General features: G+C 39.2%; 1 protein-coding gene across 2 annotated transcripts in view; it reads right to left on the bottom strand.

Moving 5' to 3' along the window:
- rimkla (ribosomal modification protein rimK-like family member A) overlaps positions 1 to 18,071 on the bottom strand; it is a 100,984-nt gene extending 82,913 nt beyond the window's left edge. The window contains exon 1 of one of the 2 annotated variants that reach the window (XM_060851872.1): positions 17,944 to 18,071. In XM_060851872.1, the coding sequence (XP_060707855.1) occupies positions 17,944 to 17,959 (16 nt within the window). In that variant the 5' untranslated portion in view covers positions 17,960 to 18,071. Of the gene's footprint in view, positions 1 to 14,140; positions 14,202 to 17,943 lie in introns of those variants that run through there. The other variant, XM_060851870.1, reaches the window with a different exon arrangement.
- Between the last annotated feature and the right edge of the window lie 1,091 nt (positions 18,072 to 19,162).

Raw genomic sequence — 19,162 nt, 5'->3', positions numbered from 1 at the left:
CACCCAATGTTTGCCTCCCTCCAATTTTGAATACGGGTGTCACATTAGCAGTTTTCCAAAGCGTTGTTAATTCTCCAGATTCCAAGAATGCTTGGAAAATTTCAAACAATGCATCCACTATATCTGTTGCTACCTTTTTTAAGATCCTAGGATGCAATCCATCAGGGATAGGGGATCTATCTGCCTTGAACCCAACTAGTTTGTCTAATATTACTTCACTGGTGATAATACTTAATTCTATCTACCCCCATATTCTTTAGTATTGTTGGGATGTTTGAAGTGTCTTCCACCATACAGACTGATGTAACATATTTGTTTAACTCCTCTGCCATTTCCTTGTTTCCCAAAACAATCTTCCCAGATTCATTTTCTAAGGGGCCGATGTTCACAACCACGTCAACAAAAAAAAGTCACACCGCACAGAAACAGACTCTGGTCCAACTTATCCATGCCAATCAGCTATAAAGTGGGGGATTTCAAGCCAAAGGGGCATATTTTAAAGTGAGAGGAGAAAGATTTAAAGAAAGCATAAGAGGCAATTTTTTTGTGTGTGGAATGAACCAGGTACAGTTACAACATGGAAAAGATATTTAGATAAGTACATGAGTAAGAAACATTTGGAGGGATATGAGCCAAATGCAGGCAGGTGGGACCAGTTTAGTTTGGGATTATGGTTGGCATGGACTGATTGGACCAAAGGGTCTGTTTCTGTGCTCTATGACTCTTATGATCTTATAACATAACTTTAATGAGCTCTCATCTTGTGAAGTAACCTTTATGTGGGACATAATAAAGTGCCTTTTGGAAATTCGAATACTCCATGTTTGGGGTCAGTTAGGTCATTAGACTTGATGGCCTAGTAGTATTATCGCTAGACTGTCAATCCAAAGACCCAGATAATGTTCTAGGTTTGAATCCCTCTACAGCAGATGGTGTAATTTGAACTCAGTAAAATCTGGAAGTAAAATTCTAATGATGTCCATGAATCCATTGCCAATTGTTGGGGAAAACCCATCTGGTTCACTAATGTCCTTTAGGGAAGGAATCAGGTATCCTTATCTGGCCCAGTCCAGATGTGATTCAAGACCCACATCAATGTGGTTGACTCTTAATTGCTCTCTGGGCAATATGGGATAGGCAATAAATGCTATCTTGGCCTCCAGTGCCTTCATCCAGTGAATGAATAAAAACAAACTATGGAGATTTAGAAAATATGAACCGACACATCAACTATCTTTGCTGCCACTTTCTTTAGCATCCTCGGGATGCAAGTCAGTGAATCCAAGAGACATGACAGCCTTTAGTTCCATTAGTTTTTCTGGCAATCATGATTGCTTTAAATTCTTCCCTCACTCTTTCCTCAAATTTCTGCTTTTCTTGGGATGTTTTCGGTGTATTCTGTAAAGGCAGTTACAAAATATTTGATCAAAATCTCTACCATTTTTGTGTTTCCAATTATAAATTCTCCATTTGACCTTCTAACAGACTAATGCTCTCTTCTTACAAACATGCCGTACCACTCTCACGATTGCCTGCCACATCTTCTCTCACTTTCGCATCTGAACCCTTGACAGCACTGACTCTGCATGCCCTCGGTGCTGCATACCCACAACAAATACCCGCCTGTACCAACACTAACAGCTGTGCTGTCCACTTTCACTTCCTTTAACACCTGTCTCTACCTCTCATTCCAGGAGAAAATCAGCCCATATTCAGTAAAAAGACAAAAGCGGGGAGGGGAGTGCTAGATTGTCCAATATTTGACTCCTTATTCCTTATGTGAAACTTGAAAGGGTTCAGAAAAGATTTACAAGAATCTTGCTGGGATTGGAAGGTATTTGCTACACAATTCCAGAAGAATGAATGCAATTTCTTTATTAAAAAAAGTTGCAATTAAAATGAATTGCAGTTACTTAATTTGTATTTTTATTCATGCAAATTCATCTGATGGAAATGCTTCCAACAATGTTTAAATAATTTGACATTACAATCTGATGCCCAGTCTTATCTGTACTGCACATGATCTCAGTCAAAGTTAAAAAAAAGTCAACATGTAGAAATTGATGCTTTTGCAAAGTAAACATTCAAAGAGTGTCCTCACTATTGCATTGTTTAGTCATTTAATAAACTATACTATAATAAGTATTTCCACGAGAATGATTTGTAATCAAATTTTTTTGACATAATGAAAAGGGAGCATAATCAAACAAAAATAAACTTTTTCAAAGAGGTAAGGTTTTAGAAATCTGTTGAAGGAGCAGCGAGGCAGAAAGGCTAAAGGAAGAATTATTGGAGCTTAGAGCCTAAACAAATGAAGACATGGTGGCTGCAAAAGGTGGGCAAGAGAACAGGATAGGATGGATGTGAATCAAAAGTAGAGAAACAGAATAATTGTAGATGGTAATGGGCTGAATGGGATTAAATAGTTAGAAGCAAGGCTAGGTGGAGTATGACTCGTAGTTTCCAGAAAATTGAAATAATCACAGTTTTAAACAGAGAAATTGAGCCTGACATATTTTTCTAGACATCACCATAGGTTCTGTCTACATTTTTAGTTCTGCCCACAAACTGTAGTGCAGGAGTGAGTGATAGGCATTTGGATACTTTAAAACATAGTTCCTCAATCTTTTGAGTAATGTAACAAGAGGACAAAGCGATTTGAGTACAACAAGAAATTTAATATTGATGTTTTAAAAGACTGGGAACTAATGTAGATCAGCAGCACAGCAAACACACCGGAGACTTGGTGAAAGTGAACATATCGACAGCAGAATTTTGGATCTATTTGTTTATGGAAGGTGGAAGACAGGAAACTGGCTAGAAGGGTATAGAAATAATCAAGCCTATAGGTAACAAAGGCTATAGATGATCTGATGCATCACTTTAGAACAATTTGAGTTATTTCAGATTTGTATAAAATTCAATTTATTAAACAACAGGGTACAGATAAGATTTAGCAAATAATGCAAAAAACGTAGTGGTTTCAATTCCATAGAGTCATAGAGATGTACAGCATGGAAACAGACCCTTCAGTCCAACCTGTCCGTGCCGACCAGATATCCCAACCCAATCTAGTCCCACCTGCCAGCACCCGGCCCATTTCCCTCCAAACCCTTCCTATTCATATACCCATCCAGATGCCTCTTAAATGTTGCAATTGTACCAGCCTCCACCACATCCTCTGGCAGCTCATTCCATACACATACCACCCTCTGCGTGAAAAAGTTGCCCCTTAGGTCTCTTTTATATCTTTCCTCTCTCACCCTAAACCTATGCCCTCTAGTTCTGCATTCCCCAACCCCAGTGAAAAGACTTTGCGTATTTATCCTTTCCATACCCCTCATAATTTTGTAAACCTCTATAAGGTCACCTCTCTGCCTCAGACATTTCAGGAAAACAACCCCAGCCTGTTCTGCCTCTCCCTAGCTTACCTTTTGGTTTATTTTTGTCTAAACAATATGCTGAGACACTTCATTTTAACGTAAACCAGAAATATTAGATAAAATCTATAGACTGGCTCCTCACTGCTTAGCACAATATTCCAGCCCTTGTTTGCACTCAAATACAATGTCTGCTATTTCAGTACTGTGCAGTCACATGCTAAATTTTTGATGATATAGTTTTCTTATACATTTCCTAAGTAATCAACATAAAACCTTATTTTTTCAATTCAGAATTTGAGGAAATTGAAATACCTTGAATTAATCATTGTTGCCAAAATGAATGAAGTGAAAGAACATAGTGTTATTCACGGTTTAGAACCCAAGTTGCACTGTTATATTCAAAACCCATTCCTGATTCTGAAACACAATGTTTAGTTTTGCATTCCAGTACTGCACTGTTGGAAACATAGATTTGAATGTGACATTAAATCAAAGCAGCAACTATGCTGTGAATTAGATGCAAAAGAATCTGCACTGAGGTAAAAGGAAACTGTTGCCACCGAATTCTGGCCTGTGCCTGTGCAACACATTTTCAAAAGAGTTGGAGAATCTTTTGTCAAGGTTCATCTGGAGCATGTCCATAATGCAAGATAGTATTCTGTGAGCTGTTTCCAGGACGTACAAAGGTAAACATCAACTGCTGTTGGAGGAGCATCAACTTGGTTAAACACACTCTTTGGTCTGCCTGATAGTGCAGATTTTCCAATGCGAAGAAGTGTGTGTGTGTGTGTGTGTGTGTTTTTTCTCAAGGTGGGTACATTTCAAAATGCAGTATTATGCGCTGAGAAACAAATTAAACCTTGGAGCAACAACCTCAGAGGCTTAATAGGGAAGGGCCCTCCCTCAAAGTTTACTGAGCAACTCAAATTTAATCATGTAAAATCTCTTCGCTTGTCTAATAAGAAGTGAATATTGTATAAACAACCTGTAATTAAGTGTTGTGAAGCACTCCATAGTGCCATATGACTGCACTGAAAGAAACTGATCTGTTTTGCACATTATGTAATTTGGGATAAACAGGTTCTACCAGGCTATAACTGAACCATTCCATTTTTCATGTGTTACGGATTTTGATGTCCTCAAATGCATGCTAGATTGCAAAATTTGTGCGAGTGAGAGTATGTGTACGCACTCTGTTTTGATTTATAAATCAAGATTGGAGTGTCAGAAATATATATCTTCTTGTGGTGCACAAACTTGCCTTTGCTCTGCTACAAACATTATGTACCTCATTGTACCACCACAGTAAAAGAAACTGCTTTTACAAGTTTTATGAATGAACTCTATGACTCTATGTCTCTAAATATATTTTTGCAAAAGAAACAATTGAAAATAAAAGATCCCTTGTTACTATTTTGAAAGTTACTCAGAATATCCCTCACCTTGATCAATATTTATCCTTCAACTTGCAAAAATTCTGTAGTCATTATATCATTACTGTGTAATGTTATTGTTTAATCTTGCTGTGCACCAATTGGCTTTACTTCCTCATTTGCTGTATAGAACTTCGGAAAATTGGAGCTCACAAGGGCATTACATATACATAACTCTTTCATTTATTACATTAAAAAAAGGCAGCACACTAATTTAACATTAATCAATGAAGTACCATGTACTTATTTTCAGATGAACTACCTTATTATTACTTGCTGAAGCAACTGCATTGTGAAGGTAAAGTCTCCAAACATTGATAGAACTCACTAACATTGTTTTCAATATTGCAAGTTAAACTAGTTAGTATCACAAAAAATATGTTCTTGCTGGATATCATATTTTATGAGACATGCAGCAACGTCAGTGTTCTTTTCAGTCATGGTTGAAATGTTTAATGTCAAGTTTTGAGTTAATTGTAATTGTGCGTGCATTGTCGATCTAGACATAAGCCAGTCAGTGATACGGAATCCAAGACAACTTTCGTTATAGATACATTTTATTAACCAAATCTTACACCTTCTTCCATAGCACAGTCCTACCTGTTCCCCTTTTATATCTACGCAATCAATCAACCTCAAACACATGCTTAAGCGTTTACTGTAATAACAGGCATGCCTTATGTGAACCAAAGGAGAGGTCATCAGAAGTTCAAATAACCTCATGCTGGGCTATTAAAACACAATTTTTACATAAAAAGAGTGACTACGTTTTCAAAGTACAGGTTGTACCTCCCTAATCCAGCATCTTCAGGACTGAGTCTTTGCAGATCAGAAAATTCATTGGACCATGGGAAGTCTTGTGTCAAAGTCAGCACAGGAGTTTTATACCATTCTGTTCTGTACTCTCACCCTCTTATATAATGAGCTGTATGTGATTTACTGTATTTGAATGGGTGGAATACCTCCTTGCTGCACTGTAAAATGCAACTTCAGAAAACTCCACTTTGAGTGCTAGACCTCAGAGGTTGCTGGACATCATGTAATACAGATTACACCACTCTAAAGTCTATAAAATATTTTGGACATCCTGAGATCCTAAAAGGTTATATATAAACTCCTTTTCTCACCTTTTTTAGAAATTTGAGAGATCATTGGGGAAGGAGGGCAAACTTGGATAAATGCTGTCAATGGACAGCCTCTGGAATATATATGTAAAGTCTATTTTGAATTAAATTGTAAAATACCTTCAGAATAATTATCCAGGGTGGTTGAATTTTTTTTCATTAGGAATTTATTCATGTATCTTTGTTTCATCCTCTTTTTTATGATCCATCAATCATGTTGAATAAGATTCTCCCGTCCAATCTAATTTAGAGCCATGTAAACGCCTTTTAAAATCCATCTGACATAATCTGGGAAACAGAAAGCACAACGCTTTCCCAACTAAATAAAAACATTGCCTTTCTTTTTAAACCAGCATCCTTATGGTCTGTTACCTGCTCGGAGCCATAATCTCCTCTGTTTCAGATTCCCCAGAAAATACAAGAGACAGATTTTTTTCACAATATACTACTGTCCCAGGTTGATGACTTCCTTGTTGAGCTGCTAAGCGTGTTCGCAGATGCTTCATCATCATGCTAGGTAACATCATGAGCGCACCTCCAGTGAAGCATTGATGTTCTGTTCCGCTTGCTATTTATGTGTTTGGGTACAATGGAGTTGATGGTTTCTGGTTTTGTTGCTGGTTCTGTACCTTAGTGTTTGGTATAAGGCATCCAACTCTACATATTTGTTAATGGAGTTCCGTTTGAATGCCAGGCTTCCAGGAATTCCCGTGCATGAACCCCAACAGACCCAGACACATAACTAGCAAGCGGGACAGAACACCAAAACCTCACTGAAGATACAGTGACATTACCTAGAATCGTGATGAAACGTCTGCCAACAAATTCGCTCAGTGTGCAAGTCAACAATCTCACCCAAAACCTGAGCTACAAATCTTCTTGCATACTTTCAATATTACGTATTCAAAAAAAAAGACACGACCCTCTCTCCCTTATAGCCCTACACACAGATAAAAAAAAATTTCGACTGGGACAACACATCTATCCTGGGACAGGCTAAGCAAAGGCATGCCAGAGAATTCCTAGAAACCTGGCATTCCAACCACAACGCTATAAACAAACACATAGATCTAGATGCCATCTATCAACCTCTCAGAAAACGAACAGGAAATGACATCACCACAAACCCCAGGAACCCCATCCAGGAGAAAGATATAAATAGAAAGCAGGAGACAACAGCTTCGCTTCACTTGGAGGTCGTCACTGATGATGTTACCTAGCCAGGTAATGAAATGTCTGGATATCAAACCTACAGCTCAGCGAGCAAACCTATACCCTTGAATATTACGTTGATGCTATGGGTTTGGACGGTCCCGAGATGGAAGATGAGGCATTCTTCTTCCAGGCATCGGGTGTTAGGGAGTGGCGATGGAGGAGGCCTAGGACCTGCATGTGCTTGGCAGAGGGGGAGTTGAAGTGTTCAAGGACCCCTTGTCATCTTGTTTCCCCCCCCCCTTCAAATTGAAGCAAAACGCTCAGAGACACAGTACGGCTTTACCTCCTTCATCTTTATTCCGGGCCCTGGAGGAAGAGAGAACAATCGCCCATGTGCACAGAGACATTTCCCAGACTTCTCTGGAACAGCAGTTTCCAAGGGAGGAGTATCCAGATAAGGCAACATTCATATTAATTGGGTGATCGTTACAGTCAATGAGTATCAATAGCAGAAACCAAGCCCTTTACTGTTATACAATGAATGTTCTTAACCTTAACTGGCTTCACATAATGAATACTTTTCACCTTGTTAAACTGACCTTACATACTGAATGCTTCCGATATTGTTAAATGGCTCTGCATAATGAATGTTTTTTGACCTTGTTAACCCATTACACTTGCCTCCAGCACCCTATTGTTAATTGCAAGTTTTTATCTGATCTGACTCATGCTTAGCTGAACCTCCTGTTTCACAAAATTCAAAACTTAACTCTTTCCCTACCTGCTTAAATTCTATACACATTCTCACCCTTCGCCCGCCACTAACACACCTCATCCACCTGGCCACCCCATGCCGCTCTGTTACCTGCCCTCGATCAAAAGAAACACTTCAACACCCCCTCCCACTCCACCAAGCTAATGCAAGTGCTGGGCCTCCTCCATTGCCACTCCCTAACCAACCAATGCCTGAAGGAAGAATGCCACATCTTCCGCCTCGGGACTCTCCAACCCATGGCATCAGTGTGGATTTCACCAGTTTCCTCATTTCACCTCCCCCACATTATGCCAGATCCAACCTTCCAACTTGGCACCACCCTTATGACCTGTCCATCTTCCTTCCCACCTATCCACTCTAGCCTCCCCTCTGACCGATCACCTTCACCCTCAGTTTCATCTACCTATCGCACTCTCACTACCTTCCCCCCAGCCCCATTCCCCCTCCCATTAATCTCACCACCCCCTTGGCTTACAGCCTCATTCCTGATGAAGGGCTTTTGCCTGAAACGTTGACTGTCCTGCTCCTCAGATGCTGCCTGACCCTGCTGTGCTTTTCCAGCACCATACTCTAGTCTTTCCAAGTCTCAACTCTGCCAATGGTAATTCTGTCAAAGTTAAATTTGGCTTTTCTGTTATTTCACCCTGATTGGTCACTCATGCCTGTTATTACTCCTGGCTTTAGTAGCTAATTTTGCTAGTGGATATATAACTTGGGTACATTGTGATATTTGTATTCATATACACTGTTTTCCATGCCTTCAGGTAGGTGTGTTTTTCCAATCAAGATTTCCCTTGTATAAACTTATGTTGGATTTCCTCAATTTCTTTATGGTTGCTTTGATTTTCATGGATAGCTCAGACTTTCCATTTGACTCAGGTAGTGTAGAAATGATGGATGGTGTTCAATTTCCAAATTCTTTATCAAATGGCTGAATTCTTCATTTGTGAACTAAAGGCATTGTCACTCATCACAATGTCTAGTAATGACGCAAGTGTGCTTTCAGCACACAGACCCTTCAATCTAACTCAACCATGACAACTAGATATCCTAAATTAATCCATTTCTCAGTCTTATCAGAAGTAATCTGATCTTTCTCCCAGTCATCAAAACACAAGTAACAAGTTATTCAGTTCCTACGAGTGTGACAAGGTCTTCTCCCAGTTTCACTCATGGTCTGTCTGGAATATCATGTGTCATCATCAATTCTCCAATTTGCTGAACTTGGAACTAATTACTGTCACTGCACTGCTTGATGTGGTCCTTGATTTCATTGTTCATGTTGGGCTAGTGCTTTTCTTCCCTCCCTCACATGTAACTCAATTCTTTGATGGATTGCATGGGTGTTCTTATCATGTCTCCTCTTAACTGCTCGAGGTAATTTCTCTATTTCTTTTGCATATTATGCCACCTTGGCCAAAATTCATTTCTGTATATCCAATTTGCTTGTGACCACAGAAGTATCCTCGTTTTCAAGCCATCCTTTCATCACTACTTCTTTCAACATTTGGAGAGCTACATCTTGTTGGGTAGTTTGCTTGTACTGAGCAAGTTATTTGTCTATTAGATTTAGTGTCTCCACTGATTTCCAGAGCATGTGAAGTTGCTGCTTTACATTGGGTCTGGAAGGTTTCATACTCTGTGATAACATCTCTACTTTCTTCTTGGAGAGTGCCATTCTTGATAGCATGTCAGTAACGTATGTATTTCCTTTGTTTGTATGTCAGATCCAGACATAACAACATTGTTTTCAGACAATATGAAGTAGCCTGAGGAAACTTTTTTGAAGCAGCTTGTGATCAGACTCATTTGTCTCTTCCAAGGATATATTGATGAAAATGTTAACAAGTCATACGGTCATAGAGATGTACAGCATGGAAACAGACCCTTTGATCCAACCCATCCATGCTGAACAGATATCCCAACCCAATCTAGTCCCACCTGCCAGCACCCGGCCTATATCCTTCCAAACCCTTCCCTATTCATATACCCATTCAAACGCCTTTTAAATGTTGCAATTGTACCAGCCTCCACCACCTTCTCTGGCAGCTCATTCCATACACGTACCACCCTCTGTGTGAAAAAGTTGCCCCTTAGATCCCTTTTATATCTTTCCCCTTTCAACCTAAACCTATGCCCTCTAGTTCTGGACTCCCCAACCCCAGGGAAAATACTTTGCGTATTTATCCTATCCATGCCCCTCACAATTTTGTAAACCTTTATAAGGTCACCCCTCAACTTCCGGCATTCCAGGAAAAACAGCCCCAGCCTGTTCAGCTTCCCCCGTAGCTAAAATCCTCCAACCCTGGCAACATCCTTGTAAATCTTTTCTGAACCCTTTCAAATTTCACAACATCTTTCCGTTAGGAAGGAGCATGCAAGATTCCAACTGTGGCCTAACCAATGTCCTGTACAGCTGCAACATGACCTCCCTACTCCTGTACTCAATACTCTGACCAATAAAAGAAAGCCACCTTCACTATCCTATCTACCTGCGACTCCACTTTCAAGGAGCTATGAACGTGCACTCCAAGGTCTCTTTGTTCAGCAACACTCCCTAGGACCTTACCATTAAGTGTATAAGTCCTGCTAAGATTTGCTTTCCCAAAATGCAGCACCTCGCATTTATCTGAATTAAATTCCATCTGCCAATTCTCAGCCCATTGGCCCATCTGGTCAAGATCCTGTTGTAATCTGAGGTAACCTTCTTCACTGTCCTCTACACGTCCAATCTTGATGTCATTTGCAACCTTACAAACTATACCTCTTATGCTCTCATCCAAATCATTTATATAAATGACAAAAAGTAGAGGACCCAGCACCTATCCTTGTGGCACTCCACTGGTCACAGGCCTCCAGTCTGAAAAACAACCTACCACCACCACCCTCTGTCTTCTACCTTTGAGCCAGTTCTGTATCCAAATGGCTAGTTCTCCCTGTATTCCGTGAGATCTTACCTTGCTAACCAATCTCCCATGGGGAACCTCGTCGAACGTCTTACTGAAGTCCATATAGATCACATCTACCATTCTGCCCTCATCAATCCTCTTTGTTACTTCTTCAAAAAACTCAAGTTTGTGAAACATGATTTCCCACACATCAAGCCATGTTGACTATCCCTAATCAGTCCTTGCCTTTCCAAGTACATGTACATCCTGTCCCTCAGGACTCCCTCCAACAACTTGCCTACCATTGACGTTAGTCTCAGTGGTCTATAGTTCCCTGGATTGTCCTTACCACCCTGAAGATAATGGCTTGGCACTCTTTGTTGATTTGAGATTAGCAATGTTTGATTTGTGGTGTTGCCTGGACCTAAATGCATCTAGTTGGCCTTGCTGAATTAGTAAGATTAGGAAGACTTGACAATTATATGACTGTACAGTTCATTCTTCCATAATGCATCTTTAATTGCATTGTTTTTTCTTGTTCAGCTTCGAGTACATTTGGTGATCTCTGTCTAGCAGTCACATGAGATTTTGATTATAGTCAACAATAGCTTCTTCCATTGTATCTCTGCATCTATGAAATAGCAGGTCATCCCCTATAGCTTCTACCCTGGGAAAATTACAATCTCAACTGTTGAAATTGATTTACATTTGGTACTGTGGAAATGCCAATCAGTCCAATTCACAATTGTCTGTACCTCCTAAGAAGTAATTGGAAAATTTATGCTTTCACCCAGTTTAACTTGCCAATAACCATCCTTTGCAATTAGGTTAGTGAAAATCTTCATTTTCACAAGTTGTAGCAAGAGTCCTTTGATGGTTGGCCTGGGGTACTGAGATCTCTTCAGAACCTTACTTAAATCTGTTGCTCAAATGCATTATCTCTGCTGTCCAGGTTGTCCCACTGCTACCATGTTGATAATTCATTCTGTAGAAGTTGTCAGCTTTTTGATTGCTCCCTTGCTCTCTGACTCTTCTGTCTTGCATTCAGACTGGTCCCTTCCTCAGCAGTTGCTAAACTGATTTTACATTCTCGCCTAAGTGGAGATGATATTCTACAAGAAAATATTCTAAATCTACTTTAGGGTGCACTTCTTTAGAATCTATTCAGTGGTCAATGGTTTAGTGTGTGGCATATTGCAAATCTCTTTTAGAATGAAGATTATTAGTTCAAGCTTTAGACTGGCTGTAGCTGAGATAAGTGGCTTTTGTTTGTTGTCTATGGTTGGAACTGCAGATATTTGTTCTCATTATCACACTGGGCTCTCAGAGTAATCGGTCCTCTCAAGCCAAGTATGGTACAATAATATAGCTTCAACCTTACTTTCAAGGCCTTCACTTTTAAATTGCCATATCGAACCACTTCCACAAGCCTTTGCATGTCATGATGTTGTATGATGCAGTGGTATCTCTCTCACACTTAAAATTTACTTGGTGCTCTCCTTCCTTATTCATTATTCTAACAATCATAAACATTTATCATTAAGCACCCTGATTGAACTAACCTGCTGAGTGATGTAGAATAATCAGAATCTTCAGCTAAAATCCAATGGCAACCTGTATCTGCTTGTGGCTCCTTCTGGCCAATACTTGTGTGCAAAAGGATACTGTGTTTTGAAGGAGAACACTGCTTTCCCCACACTGAATTTGCCTTCTTTTCCTTTGTGTGATGCCCCCCATACTATTTGCATCCTTGCCTTTATCCATGGTTGTTCTGTCTTTTTGTCCTGAAATGTCTATCAGCATAATGCAAGGCCTGGTCTGTTCTGCAATGAATATGCTCAAGCTGCTGATTTACAACCTCAGCACTTCTGCATATGTCAATTGCTTTCTTGAAAAATAGATTTCTCCTTTCTCAGGAGATATGCTGTCACTGAAGGATCTCAATCACCATCTTGATTTGGAAATATATTGCCAATCCTTCTGTGTCATTGGGTCAAAGTCCTGGAATGCACTCCCTAATGGCATTTAGAGTCTACCGAGAATAAATAGACTGTCATGGTTCAAGGATATAACTCACTACCACCTTATTAAGGGTAATGAGGAATGGGTGATAAATGCTGGTCTAACCAGTGATGCACATGTCCCAAGAATGAATAAAAAAAGGCACAGACGTCTCTCTCTCTCTCTCACACTCTCATATACATCACAAAATGGAACAAATTAGAGGAAACATTCAACACCATCAACAATATCCTGACAGGCACGAAATTCCCAAAAGAGGAGGAGAATGACAATAGACTCCCATCCTAGGCATGACAGCTGAGCATACAGTCAGCAGAGAGCTTCAAACCAGCACCTACAGGAAAACAACAAACACAGACCAAATACTTAATTTCAGAAGCAATCATCCCAGCACCCACAAACGGCACTGCATCAAGGCATTATTTCAATGAGCTACATCACACTGCAGCACCCAAGAACTACAAAAAGCAGAAGAAAAATATCTATACAACATTTTCAAGAAAAACAGGTAGCCAATAAACACAATCTGCCGATTCCTCAGAAACAAACCCAAACAAGCAGACACAATGCAACCAAAACCTTATATGAAAGACATATCAGAAATGACTTCCAGACTATTCAGACCCCTTGGCATCACGGTAGCCCACAAACCTACCAACACACTTAAACAGTGACTAATGAACCTAAAGGATCCATTAGATACTATCAGCAAAACTAACATCATTTACAAGATACCATGCAAGAACTGTTAAAAAAAACACTACATCGGACAAACTAGCAGGAAACATGCCACCAGGATACATGAACACCAACTAGCCACCAAAAGACACGACCCACTATCACTAGTTTCCATACTTCCAGACAAATAAGGACACCACTTTCACTGGGACAACACATACATCCTAAGACAGGCAATAGAAAGACACACATGATAATTCTTAAAGGCATGGCATTCTAACCAGAACTTCAGCAATAAACACATTGATTTAGATCCTATCTACCTTGCCTTGAAAAAAAACCGGAAATGACATCACCCACCTTAAGAAACCAAGACCTATAAATAGAGGTGGGACATACCACCAGCGCTTCATCAGAGACTCTCACTGATTATGTTACCTAGTCATGGTGATGAAACATCTGAAAACAAACCTTCCAGCTCAGCCAGCTAACTTACATACATAAAATAAACTTTGCAATATTTAAAAGAATTAAACAAGCCAACAATTTTAATTATATACATTATGCATAGTAGTTTACTTTCTACTTTATTTTAAAGAAATATCTTGTGAGACTCAAAGTTATTCATTTTTGGAGGAAACACCCATATATCTGCCACAGCCATCATTAGCATTCTCCTTACCTCCAGCGATTCTCAGAGATAAAACTTTAATTTACTTGCTCTTGAATGCAGATGACTCAGTTCCTTGTTCTGGTTATTTTTTCAGTAATTCCAAGCTACTCCGCTCGTTACTTCCTTTTTTAGTAAGACATTGTGAGGCCAACCTTCCAACTTTTGCTCTTCACAAGATGCAAATGAAGAATAAGTCTCAGTGTGTTTTGCATGGTTAATGATGAAGTTAGTGTTTTACATTGCTACAGATGCATGCCTGTCTGACTGTCATTTATTTTGGCTAACCTCTCTAGCAAGCTGCAAATCACATGAGGCCAAACTGCAAATAAAGAGCTCTCCCAGCAAAAATCTTATAAATTGAAGCAAGACAGCTTTTCTAAGCTCCACTCATCTCCAGGATGACGTAGCAAGTTCTGAACTATTCTCAAACTGATCTTTCAGCTAATTCGCCCACAGTTACAATTTCCTAGTTAAGTAAGATTACCTATTATTTTATAACTCTTTCTCTTCTGTTGTCACTTTATTAAGCAAACATGAGTAAACATCTGAGCTTTTTTTTGGGTGTTCTGGCAAACACTAAGCCCATTTTCATTATCTTACATTTACAATAATAACAGGGCACAATTAGGAGAATAGACAAACTATATACAAAACGGAAAGAAGGGAGTAAGGGCTAAAGGTAAACCCTCAGTCTGACAAAAGATGTGATGTGATATAATATTACACAAGGGTTGTTGCTCGAACCATTTTTTCACAATTAACATAAATGATTTGGACTCCAGAATCAAAGTTACAATGTTTAAATTTGCAGATGATGCTAAATTGCAGGATACAGTTAATACTGCAACAAAATACCAGAATAATTAATAAACTTCCAGCATGAATATTTAATTGGCACATTTTTATACAGTTAATAGTAAAGTGATGTATTTGCAATGAAGGATAATGAAGCGACTTGTTTTTGGATGTTAAGAGACTAAAAGGGATAGAGACACGAAGGCTTCTGGAGATATGAATAGAAAAATCACTAAAAAGAGTGGTGCTGGCTAATATGGTCATTTCAAAATCAAACCAAGTACTTGGATTTACTTCTACAGATTCTAAAATTGAAAGTCAAGAATACAACGTTAAAGTTAAATCAAAACGTTGGTTAGATGCACTTAGAGTACAATGTTACTTTGTTTTGGCCTCTATATTGTTAAAAATAACACAGAAGCATTGGTGAAGATGCAAACAAGGATTCACAGGGGACAATACTGGATCAGAGAGGTTTTAAATATTAGGGAAGGTTTGACAGGTTATAATTCTTCTCTCTTAAAAATAGAGATACAGGGAATCCTCATAGAGGTGTTTAAGATTATAAAAAGAGCATGATAGTGTAGACATGGAAAAAATGTTTTAAGTCTGGATTAGACCAAAACTAGAGGCCACAACTGTAAGGTAGCCATGAATAAATTCAATACGGAATTAAGCAAACCATTCTTTGGTTTAAGAAGTTTAAGTATGTGGCGTGTGTTATGACAAAAAGGAGCTAGATAAATACTGAACAGAAGAAAAAGGTGTTGAAGGATACATTGATGATGTTAGATGAAGAAAGCTAGGAAGAGGCTCATATGGAATATAAACACTTCCTGAGATCAGTCTGGTTGAATGGCCTATTCCTGAGTTAAAATCTTTATTTGCATGTGCATAGATACTAAACCAAACAACAGCCTTGTCAGTAATTAGCTCACCTTCACGTTTAGACTACAGTCTGTTATGATCTAAGCTGGTGGTAATACTGGACTTGTTGAATCCCAGAGTGAAATCTGGTTTGATCACCCATAAATCTTTTATTTTCTTTTGACCATGATGGTCTATTTCTTTCTTTTTTTTTATTTTACAGTGGTCCGTCACAACAAATTCAGAAGAGTTGCCGATGTTCTTTGAACAAATGAACGTAAAACCTAATTTCACAAACAGGGAGAAAAAGACAAACTATATTACACTATTTAAGTATGACTAGATTTTTTTTGCCCTACTTGTTGTGAAGAAACACTACCTATAGCTCCAATCTACAACCTGCCTGTAACAGTAGTGTTACCGATCACAGAAACTCAGACTCAGAGTCAAACAGACCCTTCGGTCCAACCCGTCCATGCCGACCAGATATCCCAACCTAATCTAGTCCCATTTGCCAGCACTTGGCCCATATCCCTCTAAACCCTTCCAATTCCTATGCCCATCCAGAGGCCTTTTAAATGCTGCAATTGTACCCACCTCCACTACTTCCTCTGGCAGCTCATTCCATACATGACCACCCTCTACATGAGAAAGTTGCCCCTTAGGTCCCTTTTATATCTTTCCCCTCTCACCTTAAGCATATGCCCTCTAGTTCTGGACACCCCCATCCCAGGGAAAAGATGTTGTCTATAAAATCATCCATGCCCCTTATGATTTTATAAACCTCTATAAGATCACCACTCAGTCTCTGACACCCCAGGGAAAACAGCCCCAGCCTATTCAGCCTCTCCCTATATCTTAAATCCTCCAACCCTGGCAACATCCTTGTAAATCTTTTTTGAACCCTTTCACCTTTTGAGGCAGTTGCCTGGGTGGGTCAGTGTGGGGCAGATTAATGCCAATAGTGTGGGATGAGATCCTCATTCCAGCTGGGAGCAATTCGGAATACATCTCTTCGCCCTATCCACAAATTAGATTATTGCATTGTGGGTCAGACGTGCCTTCAGTCAGACAGCTCAGCCAGAAGAAAATGACTCCACTGATTTGGAAATATAATGTCTGTGATTTGAAATCAGTGCTAACTTAATATCAACAAAACTTGTGTACAAGCAAACTCAAGGTCTACATTGCTATAATATTCTGCTTGATCTGCCTGAAAATGCCATATACCTGAAGAAATTTAACAACTCAATCTTTGAAATACTAATTATTATTTTTTCTATAATTTCAACTAAATAAGCATTTTTGGCCAAATGAAATTGAATACGAACTTAAAAAGTTCCAGAAATTTCAAACTAGATTGTCCTTCTGATTAAATCTGTTTTTATATGTGGGGAAAACAAATGTCTCCCAGTGAAAATCAGTGTTGCTGTGGTGTATCCAGTTACTGGCCTAACAAACACGATCTGAGAGAACAGACTTTTTGGCTGAGAGGATCTATATTCCAAGAACAAAAACAAATAGTTCAGAAGTATGAAATAATAAATTAAACATCTGATTGCAATGACCCCAGGAAAACAGATTTACAAACCCAGATTCTGCACAATTCATTCTCTGGAAGTTGTTATCAATTAGCTTTGTATATGTGCACTATCTTTAGAAGGGTTGTACTTACCAGTAGGACATGGAGCACAAACCGAGAGTAATAAATTGTTCAACTGTGACATAAATCAGTTCTATCCACGACAGTAAGCACCTCTAATTTGGAATCCAAATATTGTTAATTAATGAGCAAAGTCAAATATTCGAGTACAGCATGTTATCTCAGTAGGATTCAGCTTGCTTATGTGTACTTAAACTTTTTAAGCTTTGGTAAAATGGTTTAACTGAAAAGCCAAGTGTTTTTGCTTCCTTCGTTATTTAATAGTGTCATTATGTTTGTGAGATAAATATAAATATGACATGCACATAACTGGGAACAGTCAACTGACACTTGGACACACATGGGTCGACTGTGGGGCCAAAGGTTACAGGAAGAATAATTAAACAATTATAGCATTCTGTTTGTCAGAGGAGTTATAGTTAAGAAGTAAAGGAATTTCAAACTGACACTGGAACGATATTCGAGTAATACCAAACATCAGACTCACCTATACAGAGTGTCATGAGTCAGAAAATGCCTCAACAAGATGTTTTTCTTACATATCCAAAATAATCCAATGGAAAGGAGGAAACTTTGTTTCAAACAGTCGAATGTCTTCTCCCTGTTCAATCTTGTAATGCCTGTGATAGCCGATCTTTCAGGTATCAACCCGGTGTTTTGTTCCTTTGCTCCTCTTGTATTCAAGGTTGTTGCGGGCTCTATGCTGCCCTCCAGTGGGAACAAGAAATTATTTATCAAAATTAAAACAGTTTCTATCTCTGAAACTTTGAACCGACATTCGTGAGACATTGAGAAGATGAAAAGCACATTTCTTCTCGGACATCCCCCGAGACCCCTCGTTACCACAATCAGCTAGTCACGGTGCAAACCGCGATTTAGCGATAGCGCTGTCATCTCAAAAGGGGTGTATGCTGATCCTCGTTCAAAAATCTAGCCACATAAATTGGGTTGGTATCCTGGTCCATTATAGTGCTGAAAGTGTTGGAGGTGACCCCTTTCAACCAAAACCAACCTCATCTCTGCCCAATTGGGTATACGTGAAACATTTCACTGTTCGAAAGTGGCTCATCAAGTACGTGGTCGAACAGAATCGCAGAATTAGGACAATGCAGAAAGCCATTGGCCCTTTGTGTCTACACCTGTACCGTTCTTTGAATGGGCGTTATGAATTAAAATCATTTTCCCGCCCATGTGAAATTTCACACAGTCCTCCTAACAGTTTGAAATGTTCCAATTTCTACACTCTCTGCAAATTATTGGAAATTATTCCTTGCACTCCAAAAACTAGATCAGTAACATAAATCAGGAAAAGTGCGGGTCATATGAACATAAGAAATAGGAGGTGAATGAGTCCATTTGGTCTGCGACCTGAGCCACCATTCAATAAGATCACGAATAATCTTTTTAAGTTTAGAATTCTACAGTTACATCTCACTCCAACAACCTTTGATTCTTCTACCAAACAAGGATCTTTCTACTTCTGCCTTGGAAATAGTTAATGACACTACCTCAAATGCCTTTTAGGACAGAGAGTTCCAAAGCCAGACAGGAAAGTCAAAAGAAATTCTCCTCATCTCTCTCCTAAAAGAGTGACTTCCTAGTTCCGGACTGACCCACAAGAGGGAGCATCCTTTCCATTTTTACCTTGTGAAGACCAATCAGGATCTTCTACACTTCAAACAAGTCACACCCTCACGCTTCTAAAT

Source organism: Hemiscyllium ocellatum, chromosome 37, assembly GCF_020745735.1.
Source record: "Hemiscyllium ocellatum isolate sHemOce1 chromosome 37, sHemOce1.pat.X.cur, whole genome shotgun sequence".
In the NCBI taxonomy this organism is placed as follows: domain Eukaryota; kingdom Metazoa; phylum Chordata; class Chondrichthyes; order Orectolobiformes; family Hemiscylliidae; genus Hemiscyllium; species Hemiscyllium ocellatum.
The sequence above is the reverse complement of the archived record's forward strand: the minus strand, read 5'-3'. Positions and strand labels throughout refer to the sequence as shown.